General features: G+C 44.6%; 1 protein-coding gene across 1 annotated transcript; it reads left to right on the plus strand.

The window, feature by feature from the left end:
* The first annotated feature begins 5,313 nt into the window (after nt 1-5,313).
* Nucleotides 5,314-20,493, plus strand: mapk8ip1a (mitogen-activated protein kinase 8 interacting protein 1a). Its single transcript, XM_067234529.1, has 12 exons — nt 5,314-5,598; nt 6,748-6,859; nt 8,396-8,743; nt 12,939-13,014; nt 13,301-14,245; nt 14,605-14,680; nt 14,857-15,023; nt 15,378-15,481; nt 15,727-15,837; nt 18,405-18,475; nt 18,794-18,892; nt 19,203-20,493. The coding sequence occupies exons 1-12, from the start codon at nt 5,528-5,530 to the stop codon at nt 19,273-19,275; spliced, it is 2,253 nt and encodes a 750-aa protein (XP_067090630.1). The 5' UTR covers nt 5,314-5,527; the 3' UTR covers nt 19,276-20,493.
* Nucleotides 20,494-20,568: the final 75 nt, after the last annotated feature.

Raw genomic sequence — 20,568 nt, forward strand, 5'->3', positions numbered from 1 at the left:
TATTCTATGACACAAATCTGTGTTCTAGAAAGAGTGGTCTGGAGTCGCAGAGGTCCGATAGTATCAGCTTTAATGCAGCAGTTGGAAATCAACAAGTACAGAGCTCTGGGGCTGTCTACGTTTCCCTACCCGCAACAGAGTTTGGGCTGGTTCACGAAGTCCAACTGGCTATCTTTCCCTGCCCCAGCATATAATATACAGTGCAATTAAAACAGAAAGATGAAAAGAGGGTTGAGCTTGTTCTCTCGTGCATCAGGGAGTTGTTCTTGCCTCCGCGTCCCACCTGCTCGGGTGCCATCTCCACCCAGATCCAAGGTTGTTTCTGAAACTGAAAAGATAGAGACACAAAGAACAGCCTGCTTCCCACACTCAGTGTGAGACCCAATGTTTAAGCCTGGGCACACTTCTAAGTTCATAACTTTAATAAGCACAATGCATAACTTTAATAAGCACAATACATAACTTTAAGACATGCCTCCTTCATAAATCCTGTTGTTATATTCACTCGTGCACAGTGCCCGTGATGCATTCAGTGATTAAAATGCCACACATATTAATAACTGGGATCATAGTTAGTGCCGTGCCTGATATGCAGCTGGTGATTACAGTTCTAGAATATGTGTTGTAATGTATTATACATTCTTTAGCTCTCAGGCTTATTCTGCGGGGGGGGCTCATGTGTTTCCGTTACGGGCCTGTCCGTCGTAGTACAGAAAACCCTGGGTTGAACCTGAAGTTACCTCGCTAACGCCAAATCTTGATTCGTAGTACAGGCCCCTGGGGCCCGTTCTCCGTACGTCGCTAACTCAGTTAGCTGGATTTGATTGTTGACGATTTGTCATTATCTTGGATTGTTCGGTTCTTCGAAGCTCCTCCTGGACTTGCTGTCATAGCAACAGGTCCGTAAGCTTAAACCTGCTCGGGAGCAGGTTTATTTTATGTAAACACGATTAGATTGAGGCTTTACAAGCAGAGGTGATACAGGAAGTCTGTCACAGACATGTCTTGTCCGTTTTTACTACAGGAACCTGTTGCAGAAGGTGCAAGAATAATTAGCAGAATTTAACATGAAACCGAATTAATTGCTCATTGCGTGATAGATAGCACAGCGCGATATGCTAGCCTATACTTTTTGAGAGGATAGCCTATCGTTTTTTTGTGAGGGTGTCATTTACATAATACATTTGTTGAAACCACATCATATGACATTAAAGATGATAAATGAAAATATGAAATATGAAAATAAAAAAAACATAGGCCTAGCTTACTGTAATAAGCGATAAACGCGTCACTCCTCTATATTTAATTTGGTCTGCTACTTTTTGCCAGCCCTCTTTCTTGGATTTTGCAGACTTTGAGGTGTTCCCTGGCGTTCTGATAAAATCTTCAAATTCGGAGTAACCTTCGAGCAAGCTGTTGCTCTGTTGGCTCTGTTGCGGAAAAAACAGGGCGCTCATTTTGGCCACGGTGCGCAGCCATAGACTTATGTGAGCAGCCAATAGCAGCGTTGCTGATCAAGGTTTCTACTATCGATACATACCCGCTTTTAGACCAACGTATAACTCAATCCAGCTACACTAATCATAAACAACAAGTGTGTTCGAAGAACCGGATTAGCCAGATCATGATAAGTAAGATGATGTCATCTTGGATGTGTCATTTGATTTCGGATGTAATAAGCGACGTACGGAGAACGGGCCCCAGATGAGATGATATGCATGTAAACATAATCAATGTGTATGTGGTGGAAAGCCAGTGATTAACCCTTTCCCTTTGCCATTTGTGCTGTGTTCTTATCAGAGTTAGGGCTCTCAAGTGTCACGCATTGAGCGTGACAGTCACTCATTTCGGTCTTTTGTCACGCACTCCCGCCACACATTGTATTTCTCACGCGTAAAAACTATTTATAATATATTTAATATGCAGCAGCGCCCAACCGAAATGTCTCTGGCCGCGCCGCTCTCACTAGGGAACCGGCAGGAATCAAGCGCGTCTCCCCTGGAGTTCTAAGTCGAGCCTGCCACTTATCAGCCAATCAAAAAACAGAAAGGCCAATAAGAAAATAGCACTATTGTATCTGGGTAAGATTTAACGCAACAACCAATGAAAAAAAGCATATCCTGGAATTTTTCACGTGATTCTTCTACAACATCTTCCGAAAGTTTCGTTCACCCACAGAGGAAACCACTGGGGCTCGAGCATCACTTTGAGCACAGTCATGATCTCCTGTTTTAATGTTACAACAAATTCCCAACTTGTTTGACACAAACAATGACAACTTGACTGCTGTTAGAAAATGTTTCCCAGATAATTAGCATCAGTTTTTCATGAGTGTCTCTAACTTATCCAACAGTTGTACAGCCTGTTCACTGACAACACCTGCTCAGAACAAGTATTCTAGGCCTAGTCATATTTTCGTTATCACACGATGACTGACATATTGTCACATTATAAACATCTCTCTCCAAATAGGCTTAATAATTGTATTAGCTCTAAATACATTTAAGTGTTTTGCATAGTCGATGTTATAGGTCACTTTAAAAATAATGTCATAATTTATAATTATATCCTGGCCATGGATGCATTAATCATTGATGCCTTTCAAAGATGTCAGGTAAAAAGCAATTAATTAATTAATTTTGACCCCCTGACGGGGGGGAGAATGTCACTCTTGTCTGTCTTCAAAACTTGAGAGCCCTGGAGTTAGACTCAATTTATGTTGAGTAACACCAGTTTAAGAAGAAAGTCTAATCTCCAATCCAATAGTTAAATCAGGATTTTAATGTAATCTTTTTTTTCTCCATTGAATCAATTGATATAAAAAACATTCTGTTCCTAAATTCACAGATGATGATGTGAGTTGATCTCAGCGCTTGAGTTACTGCTGTGCTGACTGATCACTGTATGTGATTGGTTTGGAAACTATTGAAAACATTTTGCCTGAGACAGAGGGTGTTCCAACAGCAGTCTTTAAAACAAATCGAAATACAATACAGATTTATACTCCCCCCCTTTTTTGATTTTTATGACCAGTTGAATGTGTATGTTGGACATGATAGCAGGACACAGCTGGTGACTTTTACGTGCTCCCTACTCCCTAAACTTCATGTACCCGCTCTGGCTCTGCGCTGGTTTGAATCATGTCTGCATCTTGAATCATGTTTGTTGTGAGAGTCTGAGAGGAGAAGGGAAATCAATTTGAAATTATGTTTGACAGTTACGGTAGTTGGCCCTTAGTAGAATAAATCAGTGATGCTGTTTGAGACCCCAGGCCTCATGACATCCCTCATCTTGATTCAACCACACCTACAGCTTGTCACCGTGTTTCTAAATATTGTACATTCCAAGCAAAGGAAGGTACCTTCACTCATATTTAAGTTTCCATGAGTTCTGTGGAATAGTTATTTATTTGTTTTGTATTGTACAAAAGAGTTTATTTTCATTAAAGAGCTGATTGTGAACCAACCATTAGTTGTGCTTTTTTTTATCCCCGTTTGTACTGTTTTGTATTGCTCTGTCTGCTCTGTAAGTTATTATTTCTTATTTTTGTGAGTGTACATGCTGTAGGGTTAGGCGATGAATCATAGGCAGTGACTTTGCTATTGGTATAGGTACATGCAGGCATGTTGTTTTACCATGCTACCACGAGTGTGTCATCAGGTGTATAGTCACAAACATGAGCGAAGAAGTGTCTTGCTGTTGTAAGATTACCAGTTCAGGGCTGAAGACTCAGACCTTTAGTAGTGAACAATACATCAGGGCTCTCAAGTTTAATCAAAAGTTTGGCGTGAGATTCCCATACCTGTCAACGTTTGGGTAAAAATTGCTGGTGATATTTTCTATACAGAAAATCTGGTCTGACAGGGAAGTTGAGGGACACTTCTCCAGTCACGCTCACAGGACACTGGTGCTCTTCAAACCCAGGATGCGTGTGAGGAGAGCAGGCTCCAGAGCTGTGTCCAGTCAGCAGTGACTGAGGAGGGGCCTGGCCAGTGTTCTGTTGAGCAGCACTAACACTGGGGATGGAGGCCACAGGGAACACTAATGGTCTTGCTCTCTCGCCTTGCTCTCTTCTTTTCTCAGCCTCTATTCTGTTTCTGTATCTCTGTCCCCTCTTCTCATCTTCTCTTACACACAGACACATAAACACTAATAGCTCAAACATCCAGTCTTTTTTGATAGGAAAACAACAATCAGATTAAACGGATTAACAGAAACTGACTATATCAATGTGGGTGATACCTGATATAGACTTGCTAGCAAGTGAAACTGATATTCAAGCTTTGATGTCCAGTGATTCAACAGTCATTTGATAAGGTAGAGGACAAAATTAGGCTGTAAGGGAAAGTATTATTTACATTATAGAACCCTGTGTCTGATGTCATATATTACACTGTGGATTTAATTTAGTTTTCTCTGTAAATACCCTAGAAGTTAATGCAATTTATCTTAACTTAGCTACCCTGAGCAATTGTATAAGCAAGTATAATGCAAGTGTACCGAGAGGGTTAGACTAGGGCTTGAGAATCACGAGAACAACCTGCTCCTCACGCCTGGGGAGGAGACCTCGGCTGGGCTCTAGAGGCTCTGCTCCCCTCCAGCAGTACTCCCATTGATCCAGACACTCACCCCCTTTTCCTCTCTGACTTGCAGAGGAGGAAAGTGAGAGGATGAGGGGAGGAGGGATGAGGAAAGAACAAGAGAGGGGAGAAGAGGAGGAGAGATGAAGAGAGGGGGCAACCTGAGCTGCATCGATCTCACCCACCCTCCATCACACAGCAATGAGGCAGCACCTCCCGGGAGAGACTCAGGCTGGGGGCGGGCACTAAGAGTCTAATGTGGTTTCCTTTGCTCTTTTTCCATCTGTACTGACACTGTTGAACATTAATTGGTTAGGGGAGGTTCAGTACCTGGTCTACATACTCCATGTTGTTTCTGTCAGTCCTGACTTCTCTGATCAGTGCAGCTGAGGGAGAGGAAAAGAGGGCTATGTAAGATATTGACACACACCCTCACGGGAGTGAGAGCTTTAGAGGGTGAGGTTGTTTCAGTCTCATTTGTCCCTCCTCTTCCCTCCCTCACAGCCCCCCCCCCCCCAATCCCAGCATCCTCAGGGGACCGTAATGGTCTTGTTGGAGAGGCAGAAACACACCAGTAAAGAGAGGAGGAAACAGGAAGCAGGCTCCTCCTTGTGATCTCTCTCTCTCTTCCTGTCTTTGCAGATCTGCTGCTGCTGATGTGTGGTGTTGAGACAGAAAAAGAAGCTGAAGGAAAGGAAGGGAGAGAGAGAGAGTGAGAGAGAGAGAGAAGGGCAGTGATAGATAGACGGAGAGAGTAACAGTGGCAGCATTAGACAGAGTTGCATTAGAGACAGGCAGGTGCTGAGAGGGAGAGAGTAGTGGGCAGTAAATTATGGTGTGTTGAGAGAGGGAAGTGCCTGTAATTGTCTGTGATCATCGATTGGAGCCCCAGAGCCCGGCCTTGCCCTGCCCTGCCCAGCCTAGCCCAGCCCAGCCCAGCCCTGCAGATGCTGCTCCACCAGGACATGGAGCCCAGCCAGGATGGGGACAACTGGATGGAGGACCAGTGGGAAAAATGGTTGAGTAGACCGGAGACCTTCTGTTGTTGTTCACCTAGATGTCCATCTACAGGACAGGACAGTTTAGTTGTTTGATAGGCCTAGATTAAGATTTTAAACTTTTTTTAAACATTTAAGAGGCATTTAAGATAACTTTTTTCTTAACAATCTTTTTAAAACTAAGATTCCCCTATTTGAAAATGAGAGCTGCCCTGACTCTGGGAATCCGGATGAAAGAATGATTCATATGTATACTATATGAGTTGTAGGAAGACATGCCTCCTTTAGATAAAGCATTACAGTACACATATTCACTATGATCAAATAATGTCTTCATAGTGGAAACGCTTAGAGGTTCTGTGTTTATCCTAGATCTGTGTTATGTGCAAAATGCATGTTAACCGTGTTGGTATACAGCTCAGATAGAAATGTAGTGCAGTGCGTCTGTGTTGTTTATGCATACACATATTTATTTGACAGATGTCCCGGCAATGTATGTAATTCTGTAATTAATTAAGTTGGTAACTTGTGTAACATAAAGTTGTGTTGTTTGTGTAACATAAAGCTATTATGTAGCCTAACATTATTGTTGCAAAATTTAAGGTCTATACATTGTGCATATTTAAAAGTTTAAAAAAGGAAACTGTTACAGACTTTTATGACAGCGTGGGCGATCGATGTTGGGCAAATAGGTTGCTTTTTTAATTTGTGAAAACAATGTCATACAGTTATTTTATAACGTTTGAGTAGCCAACAAAGACAGGTGGGCTAATATTGTCATTTTCCACCCTCCGAGAGCTTACTTTGCTGGCTACTTGTTTATGCTCAGACCTGTTGTTGTAGTGATCGAAAAGATAGACTACGGACCTATTTCCCACTTTTTCTTAACTCTATAGCAGGGCTCTCAAGTTTTATCAAAGGTTTGGTGTGAGATTACCATAGCTGTCATCGTTTGTTTCAGATTGACATTTAAATCTCTGTATAACTCAAGATAACTATCATCTCAGTATGCCTGCGCATTAACTTATCACGTCGAGCGATTGAAAAAAAACCAAACTAAACAGTCATAACATCCCCAAACGTTTGTGTGCCTGCCTCCTGTGTGTGTGTGTATGTGTATCATGATGCCATCTTATGTGTGTGTGTGTGTGTGCGCGCGTGCGTCTCAGGCTGACTCATGACTTCAGCCTGGATGAGTTTGAAGATGAGGACCTCTCCCAGGTCACAGAGATCACGGACGAGTGTGGAGGCAGCCTTAGCTGTGATGACCTGGACTGCAAGGTCAGAACTCTGCCTGCTCATGGGCACCCACACACACACACACACACACACAAAAAAAAAATTCTTTCTTGCACACACTTTCTCTCAGACTCTCACACTCACACTCCCCCCCCCCCCCCCCCCTCTCTCTCTCTCTCTCTCTCTATCTCTCTCTCTCTCTGTCTCTGTCTCTCTCTCACACACCCACGCACACACACTCTCACTCTCTCTCTCTCTCTCTCTCTCTCTCTCTCTCTCTCTCTCTCTCTCTCTCTCTCTCTCTCTCTCTCTCTCTCTCTCTCTCTCTCTCTCTCTCTCTCTCTCTCTCTCTCTCTCTCTCTCTCTCTCTCTCTCTCTCTCTCTCTCTCTCTCTCTCTCTCTCTCTACAACGTGGTATAGAGGTGTATAGAACCTGCCCTGGATGTGAATACCCCGTTAGCAGCAGCTCTGTATTCAGAGTGAATACTGAGTTGATTTACCTGGTAATGTAGGTCAGTGTTGATCAGTCTCAGTCTGCCCAGTTTGATAATTACAGTCTGCCCTACTGCAAAGTATTTTTTGTGTTTTATTTGTTTATTCGTTTTTTGCTGATGTTCACAATTTCTCATATTAGGATCTGTTTTTCCTGGAAGAGGTTGTTGTTTCCTGGTCTGTGCTGCTGTGTGGACCTGTGATTCAGAGTTAGAGGAGCAATGACCAAGGCATCCTCCCAGCCTTAGTTATGGGGTCAGTCACTTAACAGATTATTGTCTGCGGCCTAGGCAAGCCCGGCTAGGCTTCACAGTCCTGCTGTACACATGGGTCACGGCGCCAAGAAGATCTGACCTGTCACTCAACATTACATGCTGGTCGCTCCTGGCCGATATCCTGCAGACAGACTGGGTTAGCTTACTTTAGCTGGGCAGCTGTTGTCTGTTCAAACAATAGGTTAAATTCCTGCCATTCTGTTGTCTTGCATCCTAGAATTTTACTGCTTGATAGTGACTTTGGAGAGGGTTTGGTCATCGTTGTTTGGATGGAATACTAGAGATGTTTGAAAGACATTTAACAATGTTTATGTGTCACCTGACTATGTTGTATGCTGGTGTTTAGATCTGTCAATACATTTGTATCTTTGTGTGTGTGTTTGTATCTGTGTTATTGTACGTGTGTGTTTTGTGTGTATGTGTGAGGTTTATGCTGCTGACTGCTGTTGGATTGAATTAGAGTAACACAAAGCAGAGAGAGAGAGACAACGGCTAGTGATGTCATCCTGAGCTGGGATTGGCTGCTTCCGTCTTTCAGTCTCGCTCCCCACACCCTTCTTGCCGCTGCTACACACCCAAGCATCTGCCGGTCTCTCCTCCATCTTTCTCTCTTTCTCACACCTACCTCTGTCTCTTCTCTTCTGGATCTCTCTATCCTTCTGCTGCTTTTCTCCATATTTCTATCCATCTGCTTCTCACACTCCCTATCTCTCCACCCTCCCTCTCTCTCCTTCTGTCTTGCTCTCTCACTCTCTCTAGCTCTTTCCTCTTTCACTCCACTGCATCACTGCTGCTGCTCTGCTCTTCCCAGGATCATGTGACGTGCCCAGCCAATAGCGGAGCAGGCAGGGCTGACAGGAGGTGGAGTAGAGAACAGGATCTGGAACTGCTCCAGTTGGATCTGATTGATGCTGAAGACCAGATAGAGGAAGAGGAGGAAGAGGAGCAGGACCGGGGCCTGCTCCACGCTGCCCACCCAAGGCTTGACCACCGACAGAGGGAAGAGGAAGAGCGTGAGGAGGAGAAGAGGGCTGCCATTTGGCAGCCTCCTATTGGACCGGCCCCTGTGGAGAGAGATTCTGCTCCGGTCACCATGGATACGTACCGGCCTAAGAGACCCACCACGCTGGCATTGTTCCCGCAGGTGCCTCGGACCCAGGTGGGTAGGGTCCTGTTCCCAACGTGATGACAGTATCAGATATGGGTGGGGTTGACAGAATGAGGTCTGTGTTTCATATAGAGGATGTTCACTGTTGACTAGCCCAGGGCATACATCCACAGAGATGCATGTATCTGTGTGGATTAGTGCACTGAAATTACGATGATGATTTCACTGCTCTATTACCACTGTGTGAATGCTCTGCATTCGATTCTCCAGAAAAGCTTGGTTATCAATGGAGTGTCAGAGAAACCAGCATTGTGCTATGTGTGATAGTGAAGCACCAGGGTGTTACTGTATGTGTTGTAGTGAAATTCCAGGGTGTAATGTGTGGTCGTGAAGCAGTGAAGCAGCAATGTGTAATGTGTGGTAGTAATCCAGCATTGTAGCAGTGAATGAATGTGCCCTTTCTCCCTCCTCGTCCTGGCCTTGTGGAATGACATAGGTCCTGTGGTTAGACTGGCCTCCCTCTCTCCTTTCTGAAAATCGCCTAGCCTTCTTTCCTTTTGTCCTCCACTCCCTGTATCATTCTCTCAGTTCCTCCTTGCCTCCTCATCAGTTAATCCCAGTGGTCTCAGACAGTGTTCAGTGGTGTCCTTTCCTCGGCTCCTTTCCTTCCTCTGCCCTGAGGAGTCGGGACTAGCTGAAGCAGCTAGAGACTGCCTAGCATAGGGAAGAGCTTTCATCAGTCTGCTGCGGAAATGAAAGTAAGAAGGCAAGGAGAGGAAGCCATCTAGGAGATTTGACCGACAGACAGACAGGTGGTTGTGTTCATCTGGAATAACCAGGGAGTGGGCACGCTAGTAAACCTGGAAGTGGCAAATCTCATCTCATAGGGAATCTGTTAATCTGGAGGTTTGAGGGTTTGAGGAAAGTATAAAATGATGGGAAGGGGTGTTAGTGGTCAAGGACACTGTGCCTGGCAGTACTAGAGTAGTGTTTACTGGAGCAGGGGATGTGGCCCTTAAAGCTGATGTTTCGATCTCTAGGTGGTGTGAAATAAATTTTGGGCCTATGTACAATGAATGTGTTTTAGGAGAAGTTTACAGTTGGTTAAGAAGCTTGATACAATGAATGTTGATTCAACTCCATTTGGTAGAGATGCCATTTGCAGTTTTATGACACCTAACTAGGAGACGTGAAGTCTAGAGACGGGAAGTCTGGGTGACCCGGGAGAGTTCTTGTCACCTAGGGAGGAAGAGACAGTTGGTCTGGAGACAATGTGGATTCAACTGTATTGTTCTAAGGAGTTAACCAATGAACGAAGAGATTTGGTATAGCTGCATGTCTGTAGGATGAACCAATGACTTTTCAGAACTTTCGTATCTATAAAATGGTCTGTTGAAGAATGTTCTTGGGGGGTTCAGGGCCATCAGCTGGGTCGTGCTGGTGGGCTGGATTTTTCCAGTCCCATTCTAGAATACTAGATGGAGCTGTATGGAATTGTCTTTGTGTTATTGTTTTATGTTTGTGTGTCGATGATGTTATGTTGATAAGGTTATTATGTTTACATCTACGTCAAATAAACATTAACTCTGTACTTCACCCGACTTCAGCTTAAACGATTGATTCTCTCAAAAACTTCCACGACAGTGGCCGCTTTGGTCTTACATAACTTATGATAAGGCTGGTACTGTAGCTCGAGTCAGGGAGGTCAGGGAGAAAAGGCCAAAGAGTGTAGGCTGTCGGGAGGCCAGGGAGTAGAGGCCTGTCATGTCTGAGGACCAGAGGCCTGGAGTGATCGCAGTAATGGGCCTCCGGTAAAAGCCTACTAGTCTGAGTACACGACAGACAAATGCTCAATGTTCCATCTTTAAGTGAAATGGTTAGTGGACAGAGAGTGAGAGGGGTAAAGAGAGACAGAGAGATATAAAAACAAAGAGAGAGAGAGTGTTAAAGGGGCGGTAAGAGAAAGAGAGAAACGGAAACAGAGATTAAGAAAGAGATAGAAAAAGATAGGGATAGATGGTGGATTGGGGGCTAGCCCTGTCTGTCCTTAGTCTTAGAATGCTCATCTTACAGAGCAAGGTCAGGATTAACGTAGCTGCAGGTCTTAATAGCACTTAGGCTGTCACTGCTGAGATCAAGTAGCTTGTGTGCTACATTGTGTTTCTACTGTAGTGTAGGCTCAAACCAGGTTTGTCTTGCTCCCCTAGGTCTCCCACTGCAACAACAAGCCTGCTGTATTGTTGCTATTCTACATTCGAACAAGAAGTATAAACATCCTTTTAGACAAGCTCAGCTTCCACTCAGTCATGTGTAGAACAAACTCTACACTGAGTACAGATCTGTCTGAACCAGGGTACGGGACCTCAGAGCTGCTTGTCCACCAGACATGATAGATGGTGACAGGAAGCTCAAGTGCAGGGTGACCCTCTCTGGGCTTCAGCAGGGTTGTTTTCACTGTGAGACAGTAGAACATCTGCTGTCAGCCATATGCTTCCTGGTTGTTGTCATGGTTACTTAATACCTTTTCAGGTGTAACCTACTTGGAACAGCCAATCATCTTGTTAAAAGGGTTCTATTCATGTGCATGTAGCTTAAGCTAAGAGGAGCCAAGTGAGAATCCCAGCCAAACTAATGCTTTAAAGAGTCACAAATAGAACAGATTCAACTTCAAGCCACACACAAACACTCATCCAAGCTCTCTCCCATTCGCTCCTAGGCACTGTTGCTATAGTAACAAGGGTGTGCAGTGCCAGCTGCATCTTCAGTGAGTCAGCAGCCCTCTGAGTGGTCGCTATGACAATGTGGGCTGTAACTTCCTGCTGCTTCCTGTTCCTCTTCCTGGCAGTGATGTTGGTGTGATGATGTCACTGAGGCTGACTGTAGGCTGCAATTCACGACACTACTGCTGATCCCAAACACACATACATATTATACATTACCAGCATTCAAACACACATAGATACATATTATACTGTACATTTCCATCAATCTATATAAACTCCTCAAAAAAAGTTCAGAAACGTTATTTCGGTCGATTCTTCCTCCCCTTCAATAATACCCATTGGTATTGTATTTTATATCGTTGGAAAGCCTGATTAGTCACCTTTACAACTAGGTACAACTTGTAAGGATCGTGCATTCGTGGAATGAGCAACACAGCTAACCGTGTGGGTAGCGGCACAAAATAAATTGCCAAAATGGCACGTACAGCACACCCAAGTTGATCCCCCTTGAAGCTCAAAACGAGAGTGAATAGCAACAGAAGAATATTGCAGGGGATTTTGGCTATTTTCTTTGGGACGCTACCCACACGATTAGCTGTGTTGCTCATTCCACGAATGCACGATCCGTACAAGTTGTACCTCGTTGTAAAGGTGATTAATTAGGCTTTCCAACGATATGAAATACAATACCACTTGGTATTACTGAAGGGGAGGAATAATCGACCGAAATAACAATTTTATGTGTTTAGGTATCCATGTTGGACACCTAATTTTATGCATTAATACAGTATAACACAGTCAGATAGGATTTGCATGCAAAGTATCAATATTATATACAATCTAGAGTAGAATGTAAAGGTGTTGGTTGAGTTGAGGAGAGCAGTAGCACGGAGAGCTGGGCTGAGGCTGGGGTCAGGAGTGAGGCTGAGGCTGAGGCTGGGAATGTGGTCTACTCCTCAGGCAAAACAACCACTCATATTGTTTCAGTTCTGTTCAATTCTTCCATTGTGTGTGTGTGTGTGTGTGTGTATCAAGATAGGAGAGAAGGACTCAAATGCAGATAGACCAACAGGGTGGAATTTCTTATCTCTCAAATCCCAAAACAGACAGCAGGCCCCAGGTCAATAACAAGTAAAATAGTAACAAGCAAGCAAAGACATCCAGAGCTGGCGCGACAGGCACAATAATCTAGCTAGCATCAGAGAGACAGGATATAGTACAGGATATAATGAAGAAGAGGCGAAGCTGATGAGAAACAAATTGATGTCAGGGGAGGGGTGGGGGGTCTGGTGGGGCTAGGAGGCACATGGAACCTGTAAACAAAGCAACAGTAACACAGACACGCACACACACATACACCTGGATAGTCAACCAGAGCACTGACTGTGTGTGTGTGTCCTTTTCCCTTTGGAAAGATACATCAAAAAGTTCTGAGCTTTTAAAGAACCATGCCATATTAATAAACAAATAATTAAATCTTGCTCCACCTGTGCTCTATCTTTTTTCCCTCCCCTTCTGTCCAGGACACAATTAACAACAACTCATTTGGAAAAAAGGACATCTGGAAGGAGTCAAACTCCTCTTCTCCACACATCACAGGTGTGTGTGTGTGAGAGAAGGTGATGTGTGTCTGTGTATATGGTGTGTGTGTTTTTGTGTCAGCATTTTACATGCATTCACAGTGATTGGGTCTGAACAATCTGTGTATGTTTTTTGTCATTGACAAAAAATTACCTTATTAATTACCTTCTAAGCTGTCTAGAGAAGTATGCAGGAAACACACTAATCACTTCCATGATCCTGGAGACAATCAGCATATTCACCTAATAAATAATCTTTTGTTTTGCTTGCACGTTTGTGTTTGGCCTTGTGTGTGTGTTCTAAGGAGATCTGACGCCCACTCAGGGCCATGTCCAGCAGACGGAGGGTGAAGTCCAGCTTAGCAGCAGTTCAGCCTCCAAGCTCAGAGGAACAGCACCAGCGTCTTCTCACAGCCGGCCCACCAGAGACAGCATACACACACACGGTGTAGCTGCAGACACACACAGCGGACAGCGGGACCAGAGCTCCACTGCCCCTCATCGACCCTCATCCACCCAACGTAGCCAGCGCAGGGCAGTGGGAGCAGGAATGAGGGAGGGAGTTGGGGTGAGGGAGGGGGCACACGGCTGCAGGGCCAGCCTGGAACAGCAGCCCCCGGAGCCCACAGACGAGATTTACTTGACCCCAGTCCAGAAGGACCCAGACAGGCCCTTCCTGTCCATGTCCAGCGAGGGAAACCGCATGTCCATCAGCTCTGACACGGAGGGCCCGCCACAACACCCCCACCCCTCCCTCCCCGACCGGACCAACCCCTCCATCAGCGAGGAAGAGGAGGAGGTGTACCCCCCCGTGCCTCCCCCTGGTGGTAAGACCTCCTCGGGCTTCCTTACTGCCTCTGAGGGCAGGCAGGAACGAGAGGGGGGCTCTGGGGGGGTTCTGAGGACTGGCCAGAGCAGCAGCTGTGAGGCCAATGCAGGCCTCTCTTATGACTCAGTCAAGTACACTCTGGTGGTGGACGAGCATGCCCAGCTGGAGCTGGTCAGCCTGAAGCAGTGCTACCATAGCTACAGCGATGGCGGCGACGACAGCGACGCCGAGACCGTGTACGAGTCAGCCAATGAGGATGAGGATGGAGATAATGAGGAGGGGCGCCATAAGATGAAGAGAGACTCGTCAACTTCAACATCCTCACACCTCTCCAAGGCCCCGTCGTCCTCTGAGTCCCTAGGCGCGCCACACTCGCGCAAGTTCCTCAACGTGTTTGTGAACGGACACCGTCGCAGAGCAGGTGAGTGTCGTGGGGGCGGGGCCTTCCTGCTGCAATCAAAAAAAGAGATATTGTATTACAAACAGATTTTCTTTTAAACAGATCTTCTGACTATGAGGTGAATTGTAACAAATGAAGTTGTGGAGTTTATGATCTAAGGGTATAGTGTCTCAATGTCATAATACATAAACAAAAAGCGTTATAATGTGGTGCATTACGGTTTGTGAAAAGCCTCAGAAGAAAATAACTTAAAATGCCCCTTTCACTCAACTGATGCACAAACAAGGTGTTTTGTGATGTATGATGTAGTACAATAGACCTACAGTGCTACCACTGCACCCATCATGTAATTTACATAACACCTGCTGTCTGGTCTGCAGGTGCAGAGTCCTTTGGCCTGTTCTCCTGTGTTTTAGACGGAGTAGAGAGAGAGCAGAGCCACAGAGCTGTGTTCAGGTCAGCCTCTGCTCTACTCACCCTCTCAAACTGACCCCTGGCCTTCCCATAACCATACACTCTCCTAGCCTGGGATTCACCAGAGTTAACATCTGATCTCCACATAACCCTCATTATTGTCTCTCTGGACTCCCCCACTGAGATGTGGTTTGAAACCTGTGTGTGGTGGTTGCCAGGTTTGTGCCACGTCATGAAGATGAGCTGGAGCTAGAGACGGATGACCCCCTGCTGATGGAGGAGCAGGCTGAGGACCTGTGGTGTCAGGCCTACAACATGAGGACAGGCGCCAGCGGCATCTTTCCTGCCTACTACGCTGCCAAGGTCAACCAGGAACACCTCAAAGGTACCTCACTACATGAACCAACCAACTAACAAGCTGTAATCACGCATACACGGATCCTATTTGTTTATTCACCAAATAACTAACACATTAAGTAGGTAAACCAACAAACCAACCTACTAACTAACACATGAACCAACTAACAAGCAAATTACATATACCAATGAGTCAGTCAATTAATCCATCAATAAATAAATCAAGACTTCGGTGCATTAGTTGGTTCTTACAGATAGGGGCAGGTAAAAGTAACAGTGGCCAGATGGAATATCCAGATGTTGCATGTGCTATGTGTTAGTGTCCTGACAGTGTGTGTGATCTGTGTAAATGTCCTGATGTTGTGTGTGCTCTGTGTGCCAGGGTCTCCAGGTGATGTGACAGGCCGGTTCAGAGTACGTTTCCTGGGCAGTGTCCAGGTACCCTACCATAAAGGCAACGATGTTCTCTGTGCTGCAATGCAAAAGGTAGACACCCAGCCCCTGCTGCATTTCTGGGGTAACCCCACACATCACCTCAGTTATCAGATCAGTAGAACTGTACGCTGCCTTTCAGAATTTTATCTAAAGCCTTGTTTTTGTGTAGAATCTCCAGGATTTAGATTTGGCAATAGAGCTACTTCTAAACCCTCTAAACCTGGATTGCTTGTTGTGAAATAACAAGGCAAAAATCTGCAACAATAATTTTGCTTCTGTTGTTGTTTGGTCGCCAGATTGCTGCCAACAGGCGGATGTCCATGCAGCCTCCCTCTGCATGTGTGGTGGAGATCAGCTTGAAGGGGGTGAAGATCATTGTGCAAGATGAGTGCAAGACCTCAGAAAGAGTAGGTTTTTATTGGCTTTTATAACACGCTTTTACTTTACAATGGCTGTGGTCGCAATATGGGATTTTTCCTGCCATGGTTACATCTGAGAAAGAATGTTTTATCTTTCTGTCTCTTTATACATAAGCTGTTAAACATCCATGCATGTAGTAGACATAGGAGCTACAGAACACCAGCCTACTCCCTCTACTGTATGTATATGGTAAGGGGAGCTCTACTGAAAGCCCAGCAGATTTTACTACTCCGTTTTTCGAAAAACGGACACATGGGAACGCCCTCGTCTCCGTGGAACGCCCTCTACGAGCTCTCCGTCAGCCCTCGGAAAGCCCCGGAGAGCTCGACGTGCACCTCCTGAATTTTCTAACACACAGAGGTGGTGTTAAATATCCTGTAAAGTAAATTCCATGTTTTGCTTCTAAGTACATTATATACGTGTGAAATTAGTTCCTGAAAGCATGTGCAAAGCGCTAAAACTTTGTCGCACTGAAATGTGGAGTTAGACCGAAGAACAGTTTCTCTTCCGTTTTCAGATCAGGTTTTAATGGGCGGAGCCAAAGAATGCCCTATCTTTGTCATTTCGCCCCATCTTCCCCAAGAAAGACCAAAGCACCCCGATATCACCCCCAAAATTATTGCTCATTTATTAATAGTATTCAGTGGCCATCGGGAGTAAAGGGGAGAATTCCCGGTGGGCCGCTCTGCCCGCTCATAAATTGGGCCAGCAGATCGCCTGCTTTCTCTTTGTTTTTTCACACACCAAATTAAACGAGTTTGTTAAGTTACTGTGTGACTGATAAGTAAGCTAATAGGCTACACTAGGTTTTAATCTAAATAAACGCATGATCAGACCGTGCATTAAAAAGTGCCATTTTCAGTTGTCGCGCATGCTGTCTTTCTTATTGTTGTGGAGGGAATTAGCCAGATTAAGCTGATGCGAAAAGAATAAAATGGATGGGGAAAAGATGCCAGGAGGAACTGAAAAAGCCAGGTTTCATAAAACTATGTTCCTGCAAGGGTGGGAAAAATTTGTTTTCTCAAAAGCACAGAATCTTTCAGGTAAAAATTTGGGTTGTAATTTCCTGAAAATGTAGCTCTGACAATATGAGTCCAACGTAATGTTTATATTACATAAATCTCAAGAAACCATTTTGCACTGAAGTTAATGCAAAAAATCTCGCTCGCGCGCTATGCGCGTTCGCATTAATGTGAAGTTCCGATTTCACCTCACATCAAAACCTGTAGGTCCTAGGTTCGGGTTAAAACCGAATGTTCAACGTATGGCTCGGCCCCTGGTGGGGATGGGCTGGTTTTGACCATTACATTCCCGGGCTGAAAATGGGTCCCACTCCGGCCCTGATAGTATTTATATATAATATATAGCCTATATATATAACTGCGCAGCTCCCCCTGTCAATGATCTAGCACCCCCTCAGCACCTGCATCAAAAATTCTCTGGCGCCACCCCTGTCTGCGCCACTGACCATTTCACGGCGGACTTCTCGATAACCTAGGTAAATAAACACTCGACGACGACTTACAAAAAAACGTTGCGCCACCTACTCTTCTGGCGGTGAATTGTTTTCAGCACCCACAGCCTTCGGAGTACTATACATTCAACCAATCCGTCCGACTCCGTCCGTCTGTCCGTAACGGAGTCGGAGAAGTATAATTCGGCCTTAATTCCGAGACAGTTCCAGTCTCCTGCTGCAGCTGTGTATCGAGAAGTCGGAGCAAATGTACAAATTAGCCATTTCATCAATAAAATACGCACATTTTCAGCAACTACACTGCCCATTTCTCGTCACATTTTAATTCAGATGCTGATTTACATGTACTGTTTAGCTGAAATATGAATTGTAAAAACTTACAGCAATGGCGATCAAAGGATTCTGTTCGTCCTGTTTATCACGGCAACCCCGCCCCTGACGCAAGCGGTTCTTAATACGGACCAATCACAGCCAAGGGGTATCCGTAAAATGACAGACGGACGGACGGATAGTCAGGAAAATCAGGAGGTGCACGTAGAGCTCTCCGAGGGGCTCGGAGAGGGCACGGAGAGGGCGTTCCTTGACGGAGAGGGCGTTCCCTGTCTCCGTCTCCGTAAAAAAGCAGAAGTATAAATCGGCCTTAATCCTGCCCAGTTACTCGTGATCCCAGCAATGACCATTTGACTGGCTTACAATGAGAGAGCGTAGAAAGTAAAGTCGCCCGGCAGCCTAGCAGTTCTGCTCCCTGCTGCCTGTTGACCCTGAACAGGCGGCCATCACAGGGGACTGGTCATCAGGGGGCAGGCACATCCAGCAGCTGTTCAGAAACATGGTTCTAATAAGCTGTGTGATCAACACTATGCAGGTTCTGAAGGTCCAACATGGCTTCAACTACAGGGAGAAAGTCAAACAGAGTTGTTGGCAAAAGGTTGTTTTCCTCCATCATAAAACTCATCTTTTCAAGCCCTTTGTCTCTTGTCTTGTTCTCCCTCTCTCTCTGTCTCACCTCCTCCTTCTGATTCTTCTTGTCACTCTCTTTCCTCCTCTCCAACCCCTCCCTCTCTCGCTCTGTTTTGACAGGGGGACAAATGCTTTCACTTCTTCCAGCTGAAGAACATCTCCTTCTGTGGCTGTCACCCGAAACATAACAAGTGAGTGATTGGTCTACAGCTGTGACAGCTGAAGAGTGATTGGCTTACAACTCGAACGGCTGAAAAATAATTGGTCTACAGCTGCAACAGCTAAAAAGTAATTAGTGTATAGCTGTAACATCTGAAGAGTGATTGGTCTGCAGTCGTTGTAACAGCTGATGTGCTCAGCAGGAAGAGGAGCTTAGCTGAGGCTCTGTTTCCTGGACTCTAATAACGCCGACCTCAGGGCTTTCAACAAAGAACGTCATGTTTATATCCAGGAACTCAGTCCCATAGATGACAGTGCAGAAAGTATAAAGTCCTCCTCTCTGATTCCAGGTACTTTGGGTTCATCACCAAGCATCCTGACCATCAGAAGTTTGCCTGCCATGTAGTCATGTCTGAAGACTCCTCAATGCCACTGGCTGAGTCTGTTGGGTGAGATAACAAAGACACCTCTCTCTTCTTCTTGTCTTTCATCGCGTTCTCCTCTTTTCATGATCCTCCTTTCATCTTTTCACCTCCCTCTCTCATTTCTCACATCCTCTTCTCTCCACCTCTCCTGTCCTCTTTTTTCTCTCCTTCTCGCCTCTGTTATCATCCTCTCCTCTCAGTTCTGCTTGTTCCCTTAATCCTGTTCCCTGATTTATCTACTAATACAGCAATATTGATGATCATGCAAACTGTATGTGCACGAGAACAATTACCAGCCTGCATTTCCTGACCTGTCGTCTCTCTGTGTATACAGGAGAGCCTTCAAGCAGTACTATAAAGAACACATGGGCTACTCTTGCCCTACTGAGGACATCTTCTTAGAATAGGTTCAAGACCTAAATACTGCCCCAGAATTGTCATCAAACAACTTGCATGGTGGGGTTTGTAAACTTACAGTAGACTTGAATGGAAACGTTTTGTTTTGGCTGTTTCATAAAAATTGATATTTATAGTTTGTTATTTATAATAAAGATCTATAAGGATGTATCATTGTAGTAAGCATCAGCTGACAAGAATATCTGATATGAGAGATATCAAGCCGCACTAAAAACATTACCAGTCAAATACCACAACAAAACATACATGTGTTTTCCTTTTAAATGTTTACTGCCAAAATTATGTTCTTGATATTCACTGAATTTTGGAGCAGATTCAGGTTTGGCTGTGTTTACTTTGGATTGGAATGTTTCAATCTAATCTTAAGCATCCACACATCATTAACACGCTTTAAATAAATGAAGACAGACACCGTATCTTTTTTTTTCTGAACCAAAAATAGAAATGTACTACTTCTTGCCATAGACCTAGTGAAACGAATGTAGCAACTGGTAAGAGCAGTCAATTTTCAGAAAGAAGGATCTATCTTAATGCTAGTATTATACAAATTTTTCTTTATTTTTTTAATTCAAGATGCATCACTCTGAATATGTGTGTAAGACTATTTGTTGTGTTTTAAACCTTAAAAATGACAATCTAAAGAAATACGTGACACATTCCATCGTAAAGAAATCTTCATCTTATACTATTATGCTTACACACCTGCAACAAACATGTAATTGCATATGAATGCAATTTTGATCATATTATGGCACATGATGTATATTAACTACATGTACACATCATGTACATGAATAAATAATTAATGGTGTTGTAACATACTCATACATGACCTTATATCATGTGTTTAGCGTGAAAGGTGCGTGTTGTATGGAATTAAATAACTGTATGAAGTCCAATCAGCCGAGGGTTATGGTGTATGAATCACTCTGCTTTTTCTTCCTTTCCATGACTCTCCAACACCTGAGAGACAGTGTTCGCTAAATCGTATGCCGCAGCTGCGAGTTGTGCCTATTTTCTATTTATTGTGACGACTGTATGAAGTGTTCCCTTATTATTTTGATTAGTTCCCTGAAAGTGCAAGAGTAAGTCGACATGTATGATGTTTGTCAAGACGTGTTCCTTGGGTTTGAAATCAGCCTGTAAGATTTGTCGCATGATACCAGTGTGTAGTGATGTAGAGAACAGGACAGGATGATCCAGTCTAAATAAACCCTAGGGCTGCCTCAGTCCTCTCTCACGTGTCTCCCCTCCATCAATGTTGGCTGCAATCCCAACAGTCA

The sequence above is a fragment of the Osmerus mordax genome, chromosome 4, assembly GCF_038355195.1.
Source record: "Osmerus mordax isolate fOsmMor3 chromosome 4, fOsmMor3.pri, whole genome shotgun sequence".
Classification (NCBI taxonomy): domain Eukaryota; kingdom Metazoa; phylum Chordata; class Actinopteri; order Osmeriformes; family Osmeridae; genus Osmerus; species Osmerus mordax.

Coding starts and splice junctions, on each gene's coding strand:
- mapk8ip1a (XM_067234529.1), top strand. CDS start 5,528: ATGCTGCTCCACCAGGACATGGAGCCCAGCCAGGATGGGGACAACTGG. Junction 8,744..12,938: donor CGCAGGTGCCTCGGACCCAG/GTGGGTAGGGTC, acceptor CCTTCTGTCCAG/GACACAATTAACAACAACTC. Junction 14,681..14,856: donor AGCCACAGAGCTGTGTTCAG/GTCAGCCTCTGC, acceptor GGTGGTTGCCAG/GTTTGTGCCACGTCATGAAG.